The sequence below is a fragment of the Aulostomus chinensis genome, chromosome 15 (genome assembly GCF_037954235.1).
Source record: "Aulostomus chinensis isolate RoL2024-O1b breed Wild chromosome 15, RoL_Achi_v1.0, whole genome shotgun sequence".
In the NCBI taxonomy this organism is placed as follows: Eukaryota; Metazoa; Chordata; class Actinopteri; order Syngnathiformes; family Aulostomidae; genus Aulostomus; species Aulostomus chinensis.
This window is the reverse complement of record NC_141334.1, coordinates 14,004,291-14,023,398: the sequence shown is the minus strand read 5'-3', so window position 1 is coordinate 14,023,398 and position 19,108 is coordinate 14,004,291. Positions and strand designations below refer to the sequence as shown.

The 19,108-nt window shown below is 42.2% G+C and overlaps 1 protein-coding gene across 5 annotated transcripts in view; it reads left to right on the top strand.

The window, feature by feature from the left end:
- sptbn2 (spectrin, beta, non-erythrocytic 2) overlaps positions 1–19,108 on the top strand; it is a 50,485-nt gene that overhangs the window by 24,247 nt on the left and 7,130 nt on the right. For all 5 annotated transcript variants that reach the window (XM_086179451.1, XM_086179452.1, XM_086179454.1 and 2 more), the window contains 31 exons: positions 5,081–5,232; positions 5,453–5,626; positions 6,013–6,104; positions 6,202–6,282; positions 7,283–7,398; positions 7,654–7,766; positions 7,926–8,113; positions 8,222–8,339; positions 8,828–8,986; positions 9,094–9,396; positions 10,314–10,467; positions 10,582–10,976; positions 11,084–11,347; positions 11,434–11,645; positions 11,909–12,046; positions 12,658–12,877; positions 12,985–13,521; positions 14,063–14,265; positions 14,362–14,452; positions 14,965–15,111; positions 15,451–15,714; positions 15,860–16,087; positions 16,211–16,300; positions 16,440–16,718; positions 16,798–16,928; positions 17,027–17,231; positions 17,338–17,712; positions 17,804–18,048; positions 18,136–18,274; positions 18,362–18,446; positions 18,772–18,968. In XM_086179451.1, the coding sequence (XP_086035577.1) occupies positions 5,081–5,232; positions 5,453–5,626; positions 6,013–6,104; positions 6,202–6,282; positions 7,283–7,398; positions 7,654–7,766; positions 7,926–8,113; positions 8,222–8,339; positions 8,828–8,986; positions 9,094–9,396; positions 10,314–10,467; positions 10,582–10,976; positions 11,084–11,347; positions 11,434–11,645; positions 11,909–12,046; positions 12,658–12,877; positions 12,985–13,521; positions 14,063–14,265; positions 14,362–14,452; positions 14,965–15,111; positions 15,451–15,714; positions 15,860–16,087; positions 16,211–16,300; positions 16,440–16,718; positions 16,798–16,928; positions 17,027–17,231; positions 17,338–17,712; positions 17,804–18,048; positions 18,136–18,274; positions 18,362–18,446; positions 18,772–18,968 (6,095 nt within the window). The remainder of the gene's footprint in view (positions 1–5,080; positions 5,233–5,452; positions 5,627–6,012; positions 6,105–6,201; positions 6,283–7,282; positions 7,399–7,653; positions 7,767–7,925; positions 8,114–8,221; positions 8,340–8,827; positions 8,987–9,093; positions 9,397–10,313; positions 10,468–10,581; positions 10,977–11,083; positions 11,348–11,433; positions 11,646–11,908; positions 12,047–12,657; positions 12,878–12,984; positions 13,522–14,062; positions 14,266–14,361; positions 14,453–14,964; positions 15,112–15,450; positions 15,715–15,859; positions 16,088–16,210; positions 16,301–16,439; positions 16,719–16,797; positions 16,929–17,026; positions 17,232–17,337; positions 17,713–17,803; positions 18,049–18,135; positions 18,275–18,361; positions 18,447–18,771; positions 18,969–19,108) is intronic.

The following is a 19,108-nucleotide window of genomic DNA, read 5'->3' as shown; positions in this document are numbered from 1 at the left end:
GCTGACATTTTTATTACTAATATTATTTATATTTTTATGGTTGTATTGTCATAAGGTATTTTGAAAGCATAAGGTTCAAAAGAGTTAAGACATTGCCTGATATAGACATGGTCCTTGTATTAGCGAGCTCAGGTGTCAGATGCATAGATGTGATATTATTGTATTTTATGAATATCCGAAAGACCCAGCAGTCAAATTCAATATTATATTTATGTCTTTGTGTTATCACCAAACATGATCTTAGCTGTTGTAACTCAGACAAACAGGATTAAGTCTGACGTTATATTTGTTTTGATAACCTGCAGATAGTCATCATCGTCAACAGTGCTAAGTTTGTTTTTGGGTTAAATTAGAAAAAAAAAAAAAAGCAGCAGCAACCTAGACCTGAGTCAGAAGAAAGGGCACTGGCTGAGCGACACCTTCCTGCCCTGACATATACTTAAAGCTCACTACAGAGGAAAACATGTTCAAAGTGACTGGGCATGCCCAAATATGTTTTTGAAACATCTCTAAAAAAAACCAAAAACCTCTAACCATCAGTTTTGACCTCGCCCTTGTAATCAATGAACAACATCGAAAATTGTAATCACTTGTTGTTTTTTTTTATCAGAAGAGACTCAAATTGTATAGGTAGACAGCTTTGTGGTTGCTGTACATTTTACGTGCCTGGCTTGGAATGTTCTTTTGTTTGTCGTTTGTCTAAAAATGCTAAGGTTAAGTTACTCTGACTTGTCAAAGCCTATATTCTCCTTTCTTGTCCTCCGTTGTGTAATAGTTTAACAATGTTGTCAGGATTGGCAGGTTTTTGTGCCTGACATGTATCATCTGAAAACATAGAGGAGGCTGTAGTCCATCCTTACTTGCTCCTTGAGCTCACCTTCAACCATGAGGATAAATAAACACGGCCAAGCTTTCTGTTACAGATGCTGATCATTCTTCCATGTAGGTAAAAAATAGACTAAACATGACAGTTTATCCTCCCATGCTGTAAAAACACAATCCACAAATATCACATTGTTAAAAAAAAAGAACATCTGCATTACTTTTTCCTTATCTACCTACCATGCAACTGATGACAAGTTTGTGTTTGCTTGCTCTAATGAGCAAACTCATAATACACTGGTGCCTATGTTTGTCTGTGTCATGCTCTTGTTCAGCAGCCCTGTTATTAGGAGCACAGTACCAGCAAGGTAGCAACATGTCATCTGTAGGACCCCTGGCCACCGTCTCTTCCTGTGTGCTGGGTTCTGTTACAACATGACCGAGCCTCAGGAAGAATGCAGGCTCCTCGGCTGTACTTCACCCGCCACAATAATCTACTTTGCACATTGCACAGCTGTGACAGTTGTTGGTTTGAACTTTTAAGAACTATTATTTGCATGAGCCCTGGAAAGAGAACAAACACAGTTTAGTGAGAGAGTCAGCTCTAAGAAGTTAAAAAAAAATACTCCAAACAACCAGTCCACCATATTACAGTGTAAAATAGAACAAGGTCATTTGACAGATAGCAACTGCATGATTGTGACACCATAAAATTCTCTTGTTTACTTGTGGTTGATTAATATAGAAAAAGCAAATGTGTGCAGGAAAGAAGCAAACTTATAAGCTGGGAAAGCAGAGAAAAGCATGAGTCTGCCTCAGCTTCCGCCCCCAAATGTGCCTGGAGGCTCTGGCTGTAGTCTGCCCTGTCATGTGCTTTAAATGAACATATCCTTTCACAGCCTCCTACTTTAAAGTTAAATTTCTATAATGTGTGTTAAATTTTAAGGTTTAAAACTAAATTTGAGAGCCTCTCTATAAAAAAATGTTGATTTACATGTATGCGTGTACTTTTGCACCTCTTAGCTCTAATCTCATTGTTTTTGTCTGCATAGTTACAGCAGTCAGATATAATCTCCCGAAGACCAACATACCCATCTCATTGTATTGTTTGTTAAATGTGATGGATTTATCTGTTGTTGAATTCTTCATCTGTAACGCTTGTGCTCTTCCCTGTTGTTGCTTATTCTTTGTACAAGAAAAGGGAGCGGCTAGAACAGAAAGATATAACCGGCAAATAATACTTTACAGTTCCTCATGCAGACCTCAGTCTGACTTGTGGAAATATATATTTTAATAATTCATTAGCATAATTATTTGTTTTCTCCAGAAAATAACCCAATTTTCTTCTCCAACTACATTGTCCTCAACCAAGATGTGTTTCTTTTGTCAGGATGGGGGGTCAGGGTATTCTGTCATTGGCACAGGGGATGAAGAGTCACAACCACGATGAGCAATTTCTAAGCCCTTGTAGCGAGTGGGAGAGGCAACCTGTAAGGGTTGAAACAGCGTGGCCGGGTTTAGAATGTGACCATGGATTGCAGATATAGAGGAACATTCTAATGTAGTGCCTTGAAGGCAAGTATAAGTGTCTTGAAGTTGATGCCTGCAGAGATGGGAAGCCAGTTAAGAGACTGTCAAAGGGGAGTAACCTGAGAGAATTCAGGTGAGCTAAACACCAAATGTCCTGGACCTAGAGTTGTACAGCTTCTCTCATAAGGAGCAGTCCAATTTTGCAGATAGGGAGAGCCTGTAAGAGTGGGTTGTCTCACGCGATGAAGGCAAAGCAGGACAGCGGGGTTTCCGGCATCAACTCTGAGGCTCCTGGCAGTCTGAGAGGATAGCACCGTAATGTTGTCATTGGAGATGCAGAGGTCTGAGAGAGGGCAATATTTCTCTGGGAGAAAGAGTAACTTTGTCCTCTCAAGACTGAGCTTGAAGGGGTGCACAGACATCTGAGCATTGTTGTGTTTGAGAGATGCTGAGATGTGTCTTGACAGGGAAGATTTACAGGTAGAGCAAAGCGTCATCAGCATCGTAGTGAGAGAAGTGCCATTAGAGGAGCTTACGTGGCTAAGGGATTAAGTATAGTGTGAATAAAGAGTACTGGGTCTCAGTTGAGTGAAAAAAGAGAAGATACAGGTCTGTAGTTTTGCAAAGCCGTAAGGAAAAGCTGGGATATGCAAAAGGAAAAGGAAAGCTGAAATGTCAGAACATATGGTTAGGGAGCGTAAGTGTAGGCTGAATGGGGCAGGTGGTCCCACTCTTAGACCTTACAAGTGGGAGGACATCTTTCTGAGTGGGTAAAGAAGGAAGCAAACCCAGTGACCAGAGAAAGAGAAGCACGCTTGGTATTATTTCCTGTATAGTTCAGTGCTGTCAGAACATTTGTCTATCACTGAGCTATCACACAGCAAGGCGTCAAAGTGACAGTCTCAGAAATTTTGATTGTATGGATTTGAAATGTTTACAAAACGGCTTCTATGTGTCTCGTGTTTTTCCTATTGAGACTAATACGTCTCAATAGGAAAAACACAAGACGTGACAGGTGTAGCTCTCCTCAGTCAGGAGTAAAAGGTATTATATACCCCCATACTCTTGGAATGGGAATGTGACCTCTCCCCATTATAAAGACGACTCAATACCCCCATTATACATTATACCCCCATACTCTTGGAATGGGAATGCCTGTGGAAATTGTTGTTGGTGGAGCATTAATAAACAAGAAATCTGATCATCAAAATATCACTGGACAAGCCACTAGAGGTCAAAAACTACAGGGTGCACACTGGGTTTTGTGGGTGGTATAAATGTTAAAACCATTTGCTGTTACATTCATTGGAAAAGACTGTTTGCTCTTAAAGTAGAGAATAATTTAGAAGGATGTACCCTCGGATTGCAACAGTTCAAGTGTAATTTTCTGTGGTATTACTCCACCCAAGAGAGCTTGTGTGAAATCTCTTCTTTTTTACTAACAGTTGGTAGATACTCGATTATGTAACAGCTGTCGAATCGTTCATCTTACATTGCTCCATACGTTTTGGAGTGGCTTACTATAATTAACCTATCATGTAGCCTATACTTAGTAGCTTATTTGAAACTGAGAATTTTATTATATTTATCACAGAGGAATTGATTCTAGCCATGTGATTAATCTCATGGATGCTTTTTAATGGATTTGGTTTTAATGCAGCATCTAAAGAATGTTTTTAAGTGATTTAATATTGTCACTTAAAAACTGTTTCATATTGTATTTTGGAGAGAGAGTGTATGCTATCTTTTTTCAGAAATCCAGTCACCACCAAGAATAATAACAACAACAACTACAACTACAACTATAATAATTATAATAATTATAATAATTATTATAATTATTATAATTATTATTATATACATGTATCCTATGTTTTTATTAACATGTGTGATTAACATTGTCAACATGTGGCCTATAGTTGTTTTGGTTTGCTTATTGATTTTAAAATGTGAAACTACACTGATGTCATTGTTTTGACTTATGAACTTATCACCACCATTACATTTATTTTTACAGCGCTGTAAGCAGGCCTTTTCTTTTTTCAAACTCCTCAGTAAAGAGTGGCTTCTGATCTGTTTTATGTCTGATTTGGAGTTGCTGTGTGTGGACTTGCAGTAGGTCCATCGCCTTTAGAGCCAGATAGAATAGTGTTTTCAAAAGGCAGGGAGACCTTATGTCCTGGAAAGGAGGTCACCTTGTTAGGTGGTGGAGCAGGATTAGCTTCTTACTCCCCTGGTCCATATGTCTGAGCTGCTGTTCCAGCTTAATTTATTCTGATTCTTTTTTTGTCCTGCTAATATGGCAACAAGAAAAATACTCCCTAAATTACTCCAAATTTGGCATTGCCGCTATTTTCCAATGTCGAATCATTAAGGTAATTATCATAAGCGCATGAGCAGAGGCATCAGTAAACTTTGGTCTGAAGAGTGAAAACCTCTCACTAAGCTGTCAATACAGTGAGCCTAGAGACTTAATGGCATAGCTTATCTGTGAAATGAACTGCTCAGGACAAGGGCTTAAAGTCCTTATGATTTACTGTCAACTGTCTGCTCTCACAAGTGATTAGAGCTGTAGAATGCAATCCTGTTTGTTTCAAGTAAAATTGATTCCCTGTACAATCTTGGGCAGTAATTATTGGGAGACCTGTGGCAGCTCTGTGAACTGAGTCAGTTTGTAATCTCAATATAATGTGACTCACCTCCCCCACCCTTGTTGTGTTCTTTGCAGATGAGCGTGAAGCAGTTCAGAAGAAGACCTTTACCAAATGGGTGAACTCTCACTTAGGCAGAGTGACCTGTCGTATTGGTGACTTGTATACTGACCTACGCGATGGCCGCATGCTAATCCGCCTGCTGGAAGTGCTCTCAGGAGAACAGCTGGTTAGTGTTATACAAAAACCATTCCTCTCTGTCCACACCCAAACCCAGGCCCTTAGCGTGACCTTCTCCCCACACCAAGAGTCGGGAAGAATGATAAATCATCTTCTCGAGTTCCTCTCCCTTTTAGTGTGCTCTTACTTGTTTTTTTATACTGCTTCCCAGGTTTTCTCTTTATCTAACTGTAATTTTATTTCCACCTTATTTGCTCTCTTCCCCACAGCCAAAGCCCACTAAGGGCCGAATGCGTATCCACTGCCTGGAAAATGTTGACAAAGCCCTGCAGTTTCTCAAGGAGCAAAAAGTCCATCTAGAAAACATGGGGTCGCATGACATTGTGGACGGGAATCACCGTCTCACCCTGGGTCTCATCTGGACTATTATCCTTCGCTTCCAGGTAACCTTGAGTAGTTGCTCAAACACCTCTCTGCCCAATTGTCACATTACTTAACCTCTTTCAAAGAGCATGTTTGACCATTGGACATGAGATATCTGCATGTAACCTGGTGAGTCCTCAGGCGAACTCACAAAAATGCTCATAGAATGGATTTATACTGTAATGTATATTATGGAGCCAAAAACATCCATACTGTTATTATAGTCATGAACACGTCAGATTGTTGTTTTTTTTGTTGTTGTTTTTTTACCCTTATATATATCTTGCTCTAGTGACCCAACATATAACATGGTGCAATGCAGTGAGAATATAGGAAGGTCTCATCTCTTTGAATTTAGTTTGAATTAAACAGACACTGTCTTTGCTGACTGAATTTATGCTGACAGATTCAGGACATCAGTGTGGAGACTGAAGACAACAAGGAGAAGAAGTCTGCCAAAGATGCCCTGCTCCTTTGGTGCCAAATGAAAACTGCTGGGTGAGAATTTATATTACATTATACCATTCATCCTGTTTATTGTATTCCTGTAGTGGTTCTTGTTGCATGTTGAGTTAATGATTTATCGCCTCTGCAGATACCCCAATGTCAACATCCACAACTTCACTACCAGCTGGAGGGATGGTCTGGCGTTCAATGCCATTGTGCACAAACACAGGTCATTGACATCTCCATGTACACAATGTTACTCACCAAAGTCTCATGTGAACTTACTGTCTCATATCAGGCTTATGCCCGGATAGAATTCTAGTCAGTACGGTTCTCTTTCAGGGCAGTGGGAAAGTCAAAAACACGTCTTCTCCCAGTCTTTTATTTTTGTATAATGAGAAGCACCTGCTGCAGTACCATCACACATCTCTGGGGTGTTTTATCCCCTTTTCTATTCAGGTCTCCTCCTACTTCTTCAGTCTGCAGAATGGCTAAAATGATGAAAATGAAATTGGAAATAAGATGACCTAGATCACAGAAATAATAACCCACATATTTTCCATGCTGAGCCATGCTTGGTAACTCAGTTGCACACCCTACTGGTAATAGCGCCTCTTGAGTAGCCTGTATTGAAATGAAGCCTGGACTCCTTAGTGACCTTGATTTGGTGAAAGAATTCTAAAATTGTTGTCAGTGGAGTAACTTAAGCAAAGGAAATTCATGTAAACTGTGATGCTGCAATTTACATGATTCGAACTGCAGAGGAAGAATTTGAATATGCAAAGGAGAAAAAAATGCATGTACATGGCTACTCGTGTCATGAGTTTAAAAAGCTTGGACAAATGGCATTATGAATTTTGGTCAGTTGGGTTTCAGTGAAACCTATTTTGTAATGGTTAAAGTAAAAGCTCACAAATAGGCACTTTTTAGGCAAAAATAAGCTAGTCAGAAGAAGCTTGTCTAGTACAAATTAGCAAACCTCTTCTTATTTATAACCCTACTCAATAGGCACCCTGTGGAATTCCCATTTCTACGCAACTTTATTGTATAAATAAAGTATTTCTCTTCAAAGCACATAATAAGAAGTGGACATGGACTTGAGTGGACTGAAAATGCTTTTCAGTTCTTTATACCACAAGAAGGTGATAAATGAATATGAGTCTGAATGTAATCTGCTTGCACACTACCCTCCCCTGATGTTTGTTGCTGTTGTCCCCTGGCCTCTGCAGACCTGACTTGATCGAGTTTGACACCCTGAAAAGGTCCAATGCTCACTACAACCTCCAAAATGCATTCAATGTGGCTGAAAAAGAACTTGGCCTTACCAAGCTGCTGGACCCAGAAGGTGAGTGGGTAAATTTGCCAGTCGCGTTTGAGGCTGGACACAGTCCATGAACATTAATCTGATGGCCCAAAACAGATTGATGGGTGCGAGACTATGGAGGATTACTGGATTTAATTACAGCTTAAGCGACACTGCATCACATATCAGCTTCAGCTATATCATGCCATTGATGTCCAAACTTATGTGTTGTCAATGATTTAATTAAGTGTGGTAGAGATAGAGTAGAGATTAATAACATTGTTTTGTGTTTTTCAGATGTAAATGTTGATCAGCCTGATGAGAAGTCCATCATTACATATGTGGCGACCTACTACCATTACTTCTCAAAGATGAAAGCCTTAGCGGTAGAAGGCAAACGAATAGGCAAGGTGAGGTGTGTGTGTGTGTGTGTGTGTGTGTGTGTGTGTGTGTGCGTGTGTGCGCGTGTGTGTGTGCGTGCGCGCGCATGCGTGTTCTCTTTACCTTAATTAAACACATGATGACTATTTTCCCAGTTGCTGTGATTTATAGATTGTTCTCGGTTGCAGGTGCTGGACTATGCTATTGAGGCTGACCAGTTAATAGAGAAGTACGAGACCTTGGCCTCAGAGCTGCTGCAGTGGATTGAGCAGACCATAGTGACTCTTAATGATCGGCAGCTAGCTAACTCACTGAGTGCGGTGCAGAACCAGCTACAGGCTTTCAACTCCTACCGGACTGTAGAGAAGCCCCCAAAGTGAGACCCAAAGCTTTCTAACATTCAGCACAGCAATTAACCCAATTTATCATAGTGATATCAAAGTGTCAGCTGCATGTTGAACACAGGTTGTATTTATCTCCACAGATTTACGGAGAAAGGAAACTTGGAGGTTCTCCTCTTCACCATCCAGAGCAAGATGAGAGCAAACAACCAGAAAGTTTACATGCCCAGAGAGGGCAAACTCATCTCTGACATCAATAAGGTATTGATTTACCCCAGAAAATATGAGAAATACAGCCTTCCATTAGATACCTGAAAACCTTGTTTCATAAAGTGATATCTATGACATCAGGGTTCTGATGTATATTTTTCAGCTGACAGTCAACGCCCAGAGCACCAGAGGACAGAATATGACTGACAGAATGTGACCAGAAAGTTAGCTAGCAATCTCCTGTTTTACTCCTGCTCACTTGAAGAGGTGATTTCAGGCTCAAGAGGCTAATGTAGAATTCTCAGCACAGACACGAGAATCAGGATGTTCATAAGAGAAACGAAGAGGAGAGAAATCGCAACTGCATTTTAATACATGCATATCTGGCATGGGTCCATATCAGTGGTTACAACTTTGAGCTCAATCATCATTACAACTGCACAATAGAGCACTAAATCATATCGTGACTATAGTTTGGTACTTTGGACCAAAATTATCTCATTATATTCTTGTTACATTCATCAATTTCCTGTTTTCAGGCATGGGAGCGACTGGAAAAAGCAGAGCATGAACGTGAGCTGGCACTGAGAAACGAACTGATTCGCCAGGAAAAGTTGGAGATGCTTGCTGCACGTTTTGACCGCAAAGCTGCCATGCGGGAAACATGGCTGAGTGAGAACCAACGGCTGGTGTCTCAGGTAAAAAAAATAAATACATGATTTAGGTAGAAGCAGATAAATGTCTGGTGATAGTCTTATTTAAAAAAAAGTTTTATTGGCAAACACTTATTGTCCTCTTTCATCAGGACAATTTTGGAACTGACCTGGGAGCAGTGGAAGCTGCCACTCGTAAGCATGAAGCTATTGAGACAGACATTGGTGCATATTGGGAGCGTGTGGCTGCAGTAGAGGCTGTTGCAAAAGAGCTGGAAGCAGAGGGATATCATGATGTTCGGCGTGTACTCGCAAGAAGAGATAACGTTCTTCGCCTTTGGGAATACCTGAAGGAGCTTCTGGCTGCACGACGAGAGCGTCTGAATGCCCATCGTGACCTCCAGAGACTGTTTCAAGAGATGCGCTATATCATGGACTGGATGGCAGACATGAAGGTACTGGCCCATTTCAACAAAAATACATTCCAGTATTGTTTTTACAGTGGTACAAAAGCATGTGCCATTTATTTAGTTGGTTTTGGTTTTAATTAGCAAAAAGGAATACACTAATCCTCTCACTTACATTAGCATTTGTTCACATATGTCCATTGCAGCTTTAGTGTCTGCACCCATCGGAGAGCCATTCATGGCACTAATTAGCTTTTTACAGGCCTATCCTGGATTGTGTTGCCTGTCATTGCCGGCTTTACTGAGGTTAGCTTAGATGGACTTCAGTCACTCTGGTGGCCCTCATTTGCTGGGTTAAAATGACCCTAGGGATTCCTCCTGAAATGCTGCTGTACGGGTCAAATGACCACAGACATTGCATTAGTTTTTGAGGTTTTCTTAAAACCTTAAATTTAGACAACATTAATTAAATGTTTAAGCTAGTTGGGGATATCTTATGTAGTGATGCAATGTTTCTTTATCTGGGATTTCATTGATCTCAGCATTCATATTTTTCAGCTCTTGCTGAAAAGAAGCTGATAATGTGTGGCATTCTGTCACAGATTATCATATAATTAATTTTGTGTTTATTGTTAATTCTTTGATTCTGTTTAAAGCCAAGTTTCCTTGTGTCATTTAACTGTGTTTTATATTGGGGTACATCTACGTGGTTAGAGGAATTTCTCCTTGTCTCTGTCTCTGCTTGTCAAAGTCCTGTTGTCAGCTTTTATTTTGGGGTTTTGGTCAATTAAAGGGACACTGATTGAAAGGCACATCTCCAGGAATTTCCACACAACACTCATCCTAGGTTCCCACCTTGCACAGTAACAAACAAACAGAATGAGAGGTTTGTTTTTTTTTTCCTGAATACGAAATACTGAAAATTATTAAATAATGGACTTGGCTGTGTTCTCTGCATGTTTCAGAGTCGTCTGCAGTCTCAGGACAGTGGTAAACATTTGCATGATGTCTTAGACCTACTGCAGAAACACACTCTGGTAGAGGCTGACATTTCAGCTCAGGCAGAGAGGATTAAGGCAGTGCAGGGAGCGGCGAAACGCTTCACTTCCTATGACCAGGGTGAGTCTTCAAACATGCATTTACACATTCTTGATACTCATATTACAGCTCTTTTCAAACTTATTTGTGCACATTATTGAAGCAACATTTATTACTGCCTTTTCTATCTGCCAGCCTACAAGCCATGTGAGCCAGGACTAGTTAGTGAAAAGGTTGACCTTCTGGGTCAAGCCTATGAGGAGCTTGGTCAGCTTGCTGGCAAACGTAGAGAGCGCCTGGAGGACTCTCGTCGCCTGTGGCAGTTCCTATGGGATCTTGGAGAAGAAGCAGCCTGGATCAGAGAGCAAGAGCAAATCCTGGCCAGTGGAGAATGTGGCCGTGACCTTACTTCTGCCTTGCATCTGCTTAGCAAACATGAAGCTTTCAGGGATGAGATGGCAGCCCGCTATGGCCCCCTGAGTAACAGCATCGCTGTCGGGGAAGCTCTGGTTAACGAGGGACACTTTGGAGCCCCACAGGTTACAGAAAGGATCCAAGACATCCGTGGACAGTGGACACATCTGGAGGAGGTGGGTGGTGATCAATATTTCTTTGTTATGATTAAATTATTATTCATAATAACAAAAATCTGATTACTTTATCTTTAATGTAATAACTTGTTTGTCCTGGTCCTCAGACGACAAAGCTCAGAGAGCAGAGGCTGAAGGAAGCAGTGGCCCTGCATCAATTTCAGACAGATGCTAATGACATGGAGGCATGGATCATGGAGACTCTAAGACAAGTGTCCAGTCAGGAGGTGGGCCATGATGAGTTCTCTACTCAAACTCTAGCTCGCAAGCAGAGGGAGATAGAGGAGGAGATACAGAGCCACCACCCCCTAATTGACTCCCTGCACGAGCAGGCCCAAGCACTGCCACAGGCCTATATTCATTCCCCTCAGGTATGTGTGCTTTGTTTTCATGCTTCTCGAATGATGACATGCCGTTTTTAGTACCGTACTAAATTATTGTTTATTGCTGACTGTAGGTGGATGGTCGCCTACCTGCTATTGAGCAGCGCTACAAAGAGCTAGAATCTCTGTCGGCAGCTCGGCGCCAGGCTCTCGAAGGTGCCTTGGCCCTCTACCGTATGTTCAGTGAGGCTGGTGCCTGTCAGCTCTGGGTGGAAGAAAAGGAGCAGTGGTTACATGGCATGGAGATTCCTACCAAACTGGAAGACTTAGAGGTGGTGCAGCAGAGGTCAGTCTGGGAGCATGGAAGAATAGAGTATTGATGCAGACAATTTTATCATTCCTTAGCTGGAGAAATTGAAGCTGGCTGGCCAGTCAATTTCAATAGTTACATTTCTGAATTCTAATGTCGTAGGCTTGATAAAATTCTAAAGTAAAATATAGGGTATAGGGAGGAACTTCCAGAACCACCAGTACCCATCGCAAATCATGTAATTATCTACACATTGACCAAGTTAGCTAAAACTTTAAATGACTTCTTTATGGCTACAGATTTGAGACCCTGGAGCCTGAGATGAACAACTTAGGAACTCGTGTCACTGACGTGAACCAGGTTGCTGAGCAGCTGCTGAATTCCGACAACTGCAGCAAAGGCCAAATCCACCAGACACGAGATCAGCTGAACAACAGGTCAGTACTGGAACATAGAACCAAGAAAAATCTATGAATAAATATTTTTTTTCTTCTCTTGTTCTGTCACACACAATCACAGCTACGTGAAGACTAGACTAGACTGCTCAAGACAAAGTCATGAAATATGTCAACCATGTCCTGGTACTAAGACAGTCAAGTTTCAGCCATTTTGAGCTGTAGGACGACTCAACTGCAACCTGCTTTTTCTTTCACTCAGCCCTTACAGAGTCAAAGCAGTAAAGTTTGGTGATATGATATGGTCTAGCTTACAGTAGCAAGTCACAAAACTAATAATTATTTTACTTTTAATGTTTGGCTGGAACAGATTCTTAGAAGCAGTGTTTTTTCTACACAGTGTTTTGAGACGGAGTATGTCTTCATCATTTTGACCACAATTTATGTTCCACCACCTCTCGTTGGTCCCATTACTCAACAAAGGCTAAAATATCTTCACTGCTAGGATCAGTGGTCAGAGCGCCAATGTCACAAGCATCCTACTGTTTATGCTTCGCCGGGGTATTTTTGTTGATGAGTTGAACCATCTGGCAACCATTGTATATGCTGGTCCCCTGTGCTGAGTTTAATATTGTATTTGGTGTCATATTCAGGTGGAGGGAATTCCAACAACTGGCTGGTCAAAAGAAACAAGGCCTAGAGTCTGCCCTGAACATTCAAAACTACCACCTGGAATGTAATGAGATCCAAACCTGGATGAAGGAAAAGACCAAGGTGATCGAATCTACTCAGAGCTTGGGAAATGACCTGGCTGGAGTGATGGCACTACAACGGAAACTCACTGGCATGGAGAGGGACCTGGAGGCTATTCAGGTGTGAAGAAGTCATATTGAGTGACTCCAGTGTTGAGAATGGATCAAAATGGGCCGATGTATCTTGTCTTCGTATGTGCAATTAAATAGCTATAATTGTCTTTACAGGGGAAACTGGATGACCTGAGGTCTGAAGCCGAAAAGCTGGCCAAGGAACATCCAGATCAGGCTGGAGAGATCCAAGGTCGCCTGTCAGAGATACAGGAGGTTTGGGAGGAGTTGAACACTACCATGAAACGACGTGAGGAGTCATTGGGCGAAGCCAGCAAGCTGCAGGGATTCCTTAGGGATCTGGATGACTTCCAGTCCTGGTTATCCCGCACCCAGACAGCTGTGGCGTCAGAGGACATCCCCACGTCTCTGCCTGAGGCTGAGAGTTTGCTTGCCCAGCATGAGAATATCAAAAATGAGGTGGATAACTATAAGGAGGACTACGAGAAGATGCGAGCGGTTGGTGAGGAGGTGACCCAAGGACAAACAGATGCGCAGCACATGTTCTTGGCTCAGAGGCTCCAGGCGTTGGATACTGGTTGGCATGAGTTGCGTCGGATGTGGGAGAACCGCCATAGTCTTTTGGCCCAAGCCTTTGACTTCCAGACTTTCTTGAGAGATGCGAAGCAGGCAGAGGCTTTCCTCAACAGCCAGGTGAGGAAAAAAGACTTCTGCCAGAGAGCTGCAACCTCATGGATATAAAAATTGACACCACCATCTTCAAGCCAGCAATTAGTTCCAATATCAGAGCCAAATAATTTTGCCAAAATATTGTATAATGATGCATACTTTAAGTGGATAATGAAGTATTTCAGTCGGGCAGGAATGAATCTAGGAGTTGGGGAGAAGTCAGAATCGAATTCAGATTTTTTTGCTGGAATGTCTGCCCTTGTTGTCTAAGTGACAGACGTGCTTTAAATTTTCATCCTTCAAATTCATTATCTTGATGCAACCAATCCACATAGTCTTGTGATGCCTTTTATTGGATTCTCAAGTTTTAAATTCAGTATTTCACACTTTGCGCATGTATATACCAGGTCTGAAATTGGTGTAAATAGGAGGGAAGAAGCAGGCTAAAGAGAGAAATAGGGCTGCTGTATGCCACTGCACAAGAAAAAAAAAAATTGGAAAAAAAACCCACACAATTTGACATCTAAGAAATATACCTGAAAACATTCCTTTCCTCTCTTTGTAGGAATATGTGTTGTCCCACACAGAAATGCCCGCAAGTCTTCAGGGAGCAGAAGAGGCCATTAAGAAGCATGAGGATTTCCTCACAACCACAGAGGCCAGTGAGGAGAAGATAACTGGTGTGGTGGAGGCGGGACGGCGCCTCATCAATGACTGCAATGCAAACTCTGATAAGATCCAGGAAAAAGTTGATTCCATTCAGGAGAGGTTAGAACAAACGAAAGTTGGAAAAAGACCCATTTAAGCTTCTGCTTTTATATTTGAAGAGTGCATAATTTTTCTGTCTTTATTTGTTTTCACCAGGCATCTTAAGAATAAGGAGGCTGCTAACGAACTGCTGGCTAAACTTAAGGATAACAGAGAACTTCAGCACTTCCTGCAAGATGGACAGGAGGTACATTTGCATAACCATGAACTTGAATATTAGCACCACCTTGTGGATGACATTAAAAAATTAAGATTTCTTTTAGAGCAGAACACCAATGAACCTAAGATGCAGATGGTTCTATATGAAGCAATTTTGATTCTAGGCCGGGCCATGAGCTTAATATTTAAAATTGTCATTTTAGCACCACTCTTAAGTCTCTGAGTATAATTTATTTTTGCCTGAGTTGGAGGTGGAATTTGCAATGTATGTGCCCATTTTGTTGTAGACCTTACATTTTTTGCTGCACAATCACTTTTAGAGATGACCAGAAATACATCTGAATCAAAAACAAGCTCCTGCATCTTTGCTGCTTGGAAACATAAAAATCAGAGGAAACAGTAGTGTAATAAATAAGTCAGGGTGTGTTAAGGGATAAATAAGTGAAACAGGCCATAGAATTTGTGTAATCACTTGTAAATCATCATTTCATTCTTAAAGATGATTATTCCATAACTTTTTTTTTCCATTTTTTTTTGTAGCTCACTTTATGGATCAATGAGAAGATGCTAACGGCTCAGGACATGTCTTATGATGAGGCCAGAAATCTTCACAGCAAGTGGCAGAAACACCAGGCCTTCATGGCAGAGCTGGCCTCGAACAAAGACTGGCTGGACAAAATTGATAAGGTATGAACATGGTTATATAATTTTTCATCATTAACGAATAATCAATCATGGAAGATTAGTTGTCTTAGCAGTATTCTAGGATGTTAGCAAATAAAATCATAATTCTGAGATTTAGGTTTAGTCATTGGTGTTTTCCAGGATTATGGAAAATGATGCATGTGTTATATGTGGACAGGTGTCTTGCTTTTGTAACAAGTAATGTACATTGATTTAAAAAGAAAAGGCCACATAGTATACCTTTAATGGATTTTCCTTTCACTTGGAGACATTCTGCCAGCACTTGTCATGCAGCTACATCAGTGTAAATGATAACAAGCCAGTCTTTCTTGTCTCTGACAGGAGGGTCAGGCTCTTGTGGCAGAGAAGCCAGAGTTGAAACCTGTTGTCCAGCAGACCCTTGAAGACCTACAGCATCAGTGGGAGGAGTTAGAGGGCACCACCCGCACCAAAGCCCAGTGCTTGTTCGATGCTAACAGGGCAGAGCTCTTCACACAGAGCTGCTCCGCTCTGGATGTCTGGCTGAAAAACCTTGAGGGTCAGCTGCAAAGTGATGACTATGGCAAAGATCTGACCAGTGTCAACATCCTGCTTAAGAAACATCAGGTATGCTCTATAGCTCGAGCAATCTTGGTCATGTTTACTGTCAAGAAACACTGTTGTACTTTTGAATCAAGAAGATTAATAGATGTAATGGAAAAACATGTTCAGATCCCTGGAGTGATCTCACCTTTGTACTGTCTCTGTGCAGATGCTAGAGCACCAAATGGAGGTCCGGGAGAAGGAGGTGCAGTCCCTACAGTCTCAGGCCTTGGCTTTGTCTCAGGAAGATGCTGGTGGTGTCACTGAGGTGGATGGTCAGCAAAGGCGTGTCACAGACAGCTTTTCCAGACTTCAGGACCCTCTTCACCTTAGGAGACAGCGATTACTTGCTTCCAAAGAGGCACATCAGTTCAACAGAGATCTGGAGGATGAAATTGTGAGTGGGATTAATTTAGTGAATGCATACTGTGAATTAGATGCAGAAGTTGTGAATCTTACTGTTCCCACTTATCCCATTTGGCCTGATGCTCATGATTTATTTACTCTGTTTTCCTCTTAGCTGTGGGTGAAAGAGAGGATGCCCCTGGCGACCTCCACAGACCATGGAAAAGACCTTCCTACTGTACAGCTACTAATCAAGAAGAACCAGGTAAATAGATTTTAAAAAAAAAACAAACAAACAAACAACAACTCTGTAAAATGTTTCCTAGCTATAAAAGAAATAGATGGCTATAGGTGCAGCAAATTCCAAAACAAACCCATACACACTTTCTTCATTTCTGCATTAGACATTACAGAAGGAGATCCAAGGACACCAGCCTCGCATCGATGACATCCATAGACGAGGCAAGACTCAAAGCCAAGTAGACGGTGAGAGACAGTCTGTTCTAGAGGAGCGTCTTGTTGAGCTGAAGGACCTTTGGGACCAGCTGATTGGCGAGACAGACAAGCGTCATGACCGTCTAATAGACGCCAATCGAGCCCAGCAGTTCTACGCTGATGCAGCAGAGGCAGAAGCCTGGATGGGAGAGCAGGAGTTGCACATGATGTCAGAGGAAAAGGCCAAGGTGAGATGAGACACAGAACTGCTCTCAGTAGCACTCTTCCACAACTGTCTAATGGAATGATTTTCTCTTTTTCCCCCAGGATGAACAAAGTGCACTTGTAATGGTGAAGAAGCACCAGATCCTGGAACAGGCTCTTGAAGACTACGCCCAGACCATTCACCAGCTAGCCAACAGCAGCCGACTCATGGTCACCAGCGAACACCCAGAGAGGTGAGAGGGGTTTGCTCTGTCCATTGTGATTCCACATTTTTATGTGTATTTTTGCACATTCAGACTCTCATCACTGTGGTTTATTTTCAAATTAACAGCGAAAGAATCACCTTACGGCAAGCCCAGGTTGACAAGCTGTATGCAGGTTTGAAGGACCTCGCTGAGGAGCGTCGTGGGCGACTGCAGGAGCGACTGCGACTAACCCAGTTGAAGCGGGAGGTGGATGACCTGGAACAGTGGATTGCTGAAAGGGAGGTGGTTGCTGGCTCCCATGAACTAGGCCAGGACTATGAGCATGTCACAGTGAGTTTTTTTTCTCTCTTTCACATTCTATGGAGACAATGAAGCTCTGGGAAATGTAGCAGAATTAATTATTTGCTCAATTTTGCCCTGATTTTTCTCTCTACAGATGCTGAGAGACAAGTTCCGTGAATTTGCTCGTGACACTAGCACCATTGGCCAAGAGCGTGTTGATGGTGTAAATGGGCTGGCAGATGACCTGATTGAATCGGGTCATCCAGAGAACGCCAGTGTAGCTGAGTGGAAGGATGGACTAAATGAAGCCTGGGCTGACCTGCTGGAGCTGATTGACACACGCACTCAGATGTTGGCAGCCTCCTATGAGTTGCACCGCTTCCATCAGGATGCCATGGAGGTGCTTGGACGTGTTAAAGAGAAGAGGGAGGTGCTGCCGTCTGACCTTGGCCGTGACCTGAACACCGTCCAGCATCTTCACAGACAGCACAATACTTTTGAAAATGACATCCAGGCACTCAGTGGACAGGTCAGCTATCTGCTAATGAAATAGGTCTCTCAAAATAGCAAGAATGACATGTGAAAGGAGGATTGAATCCTTTTTCCCTTTCACCCTCTAGGTGAACCAGGTCCAAGATGATGCTGCACGGCTGCAGAAGGCCTACGCTGGGGAGAAAGCTGATGACATTAACAGGAGCGAACATGCGGTGACATCTGCCTGGGAGGGTCTTCTAGAGGCCGGTGAGGCCCGCAGGCTCCTTCTGCTGGACACTGTGGAAAAGTTCCGTTTCTTCAACATGGTGCGAGACCTCATGCTCTGGATGGATGGTGTCAACCTACAAATCGATGCACATGACAGCCCCAGGTGATATGGATGCTAAATTATCCGGTCTCCTGAATAATAATTCCGATGTAATCAGTGTTACAACTGTAATCTAATTTCTTGTTCTAGGGATGTATCGTCAGCAGGGCTGGTCATCGCCAATCATCAAGACATCAAGTCAGAAATTGAGACCAGAGCAGACAGCTTTACTGCCTGTATTGAGATGGGAAACACTCTCATCAACAAAAATCACTATGCAGCTGATGAGGTAATGGGCCAGCCTCTGTAACTGTTAATCTACTTATTGCTTTTTAATTTGATCTCCTTTCATCACTGAATCTTCCACCATTCACAGATCCGCGAGAAACTTTGTCAACTCACTGAAAAGAGAGACAAGATCAATAAAAAGTGGCAGGACAAGATGGACTACTTACAAATCGGTATGCAAGCTTGACATGTTTTAGAGTCTGTGTGAGAGCTCACTCAATCTATTGATGTTAGTCCAGTCCAGTTTTAAGGCTAAATGCAAATATACCACCCATCACTTGATGATGCAGTATTGCTCAAGAACGTTATCATAGCAGTCATAACTTCTTCACATGGTTGCACTTCATGGTCCTAGCTCTACTTTTGCAACAGTGCCACACAAAGTTAAGTGTGTGTTTTCATTTTGTTTACCCCTTCACTGGAACAGCCCAAACACAGCAGTCATAACTGAAGTCACTGGAGCCTGCATTTTCCCCTCTCTTTTTCTCTGCTTCTCAGTGCTGGAAGTGTTGCAGTTTGGACGTGATGCCTACGTAGCAGAGTCTTGGTTGGCAGGTCAAGAGCCTCTGGTGCGAACAGCGGAGCTGGGCTCAAATGTGGACGAGGTGGAAAGTCTAATTAAGCGCCACGAAGCCTTTGAGAAACTTGCTGCGGCCTGGGAAGAGCGCTTTGTGCTCCTGGAGAAACTTACTACTGTAAGCAGAATTCAATCCCATAAAAGTTTTACACAACTTTGAAACTGATATCTTTTCCTGGAGTGGTAGTTAAATGATGTAAACATCATTGGTTCCTCCTCATTCCAGAGGATTTACGTTAAGATTACAGACTGAGTTCT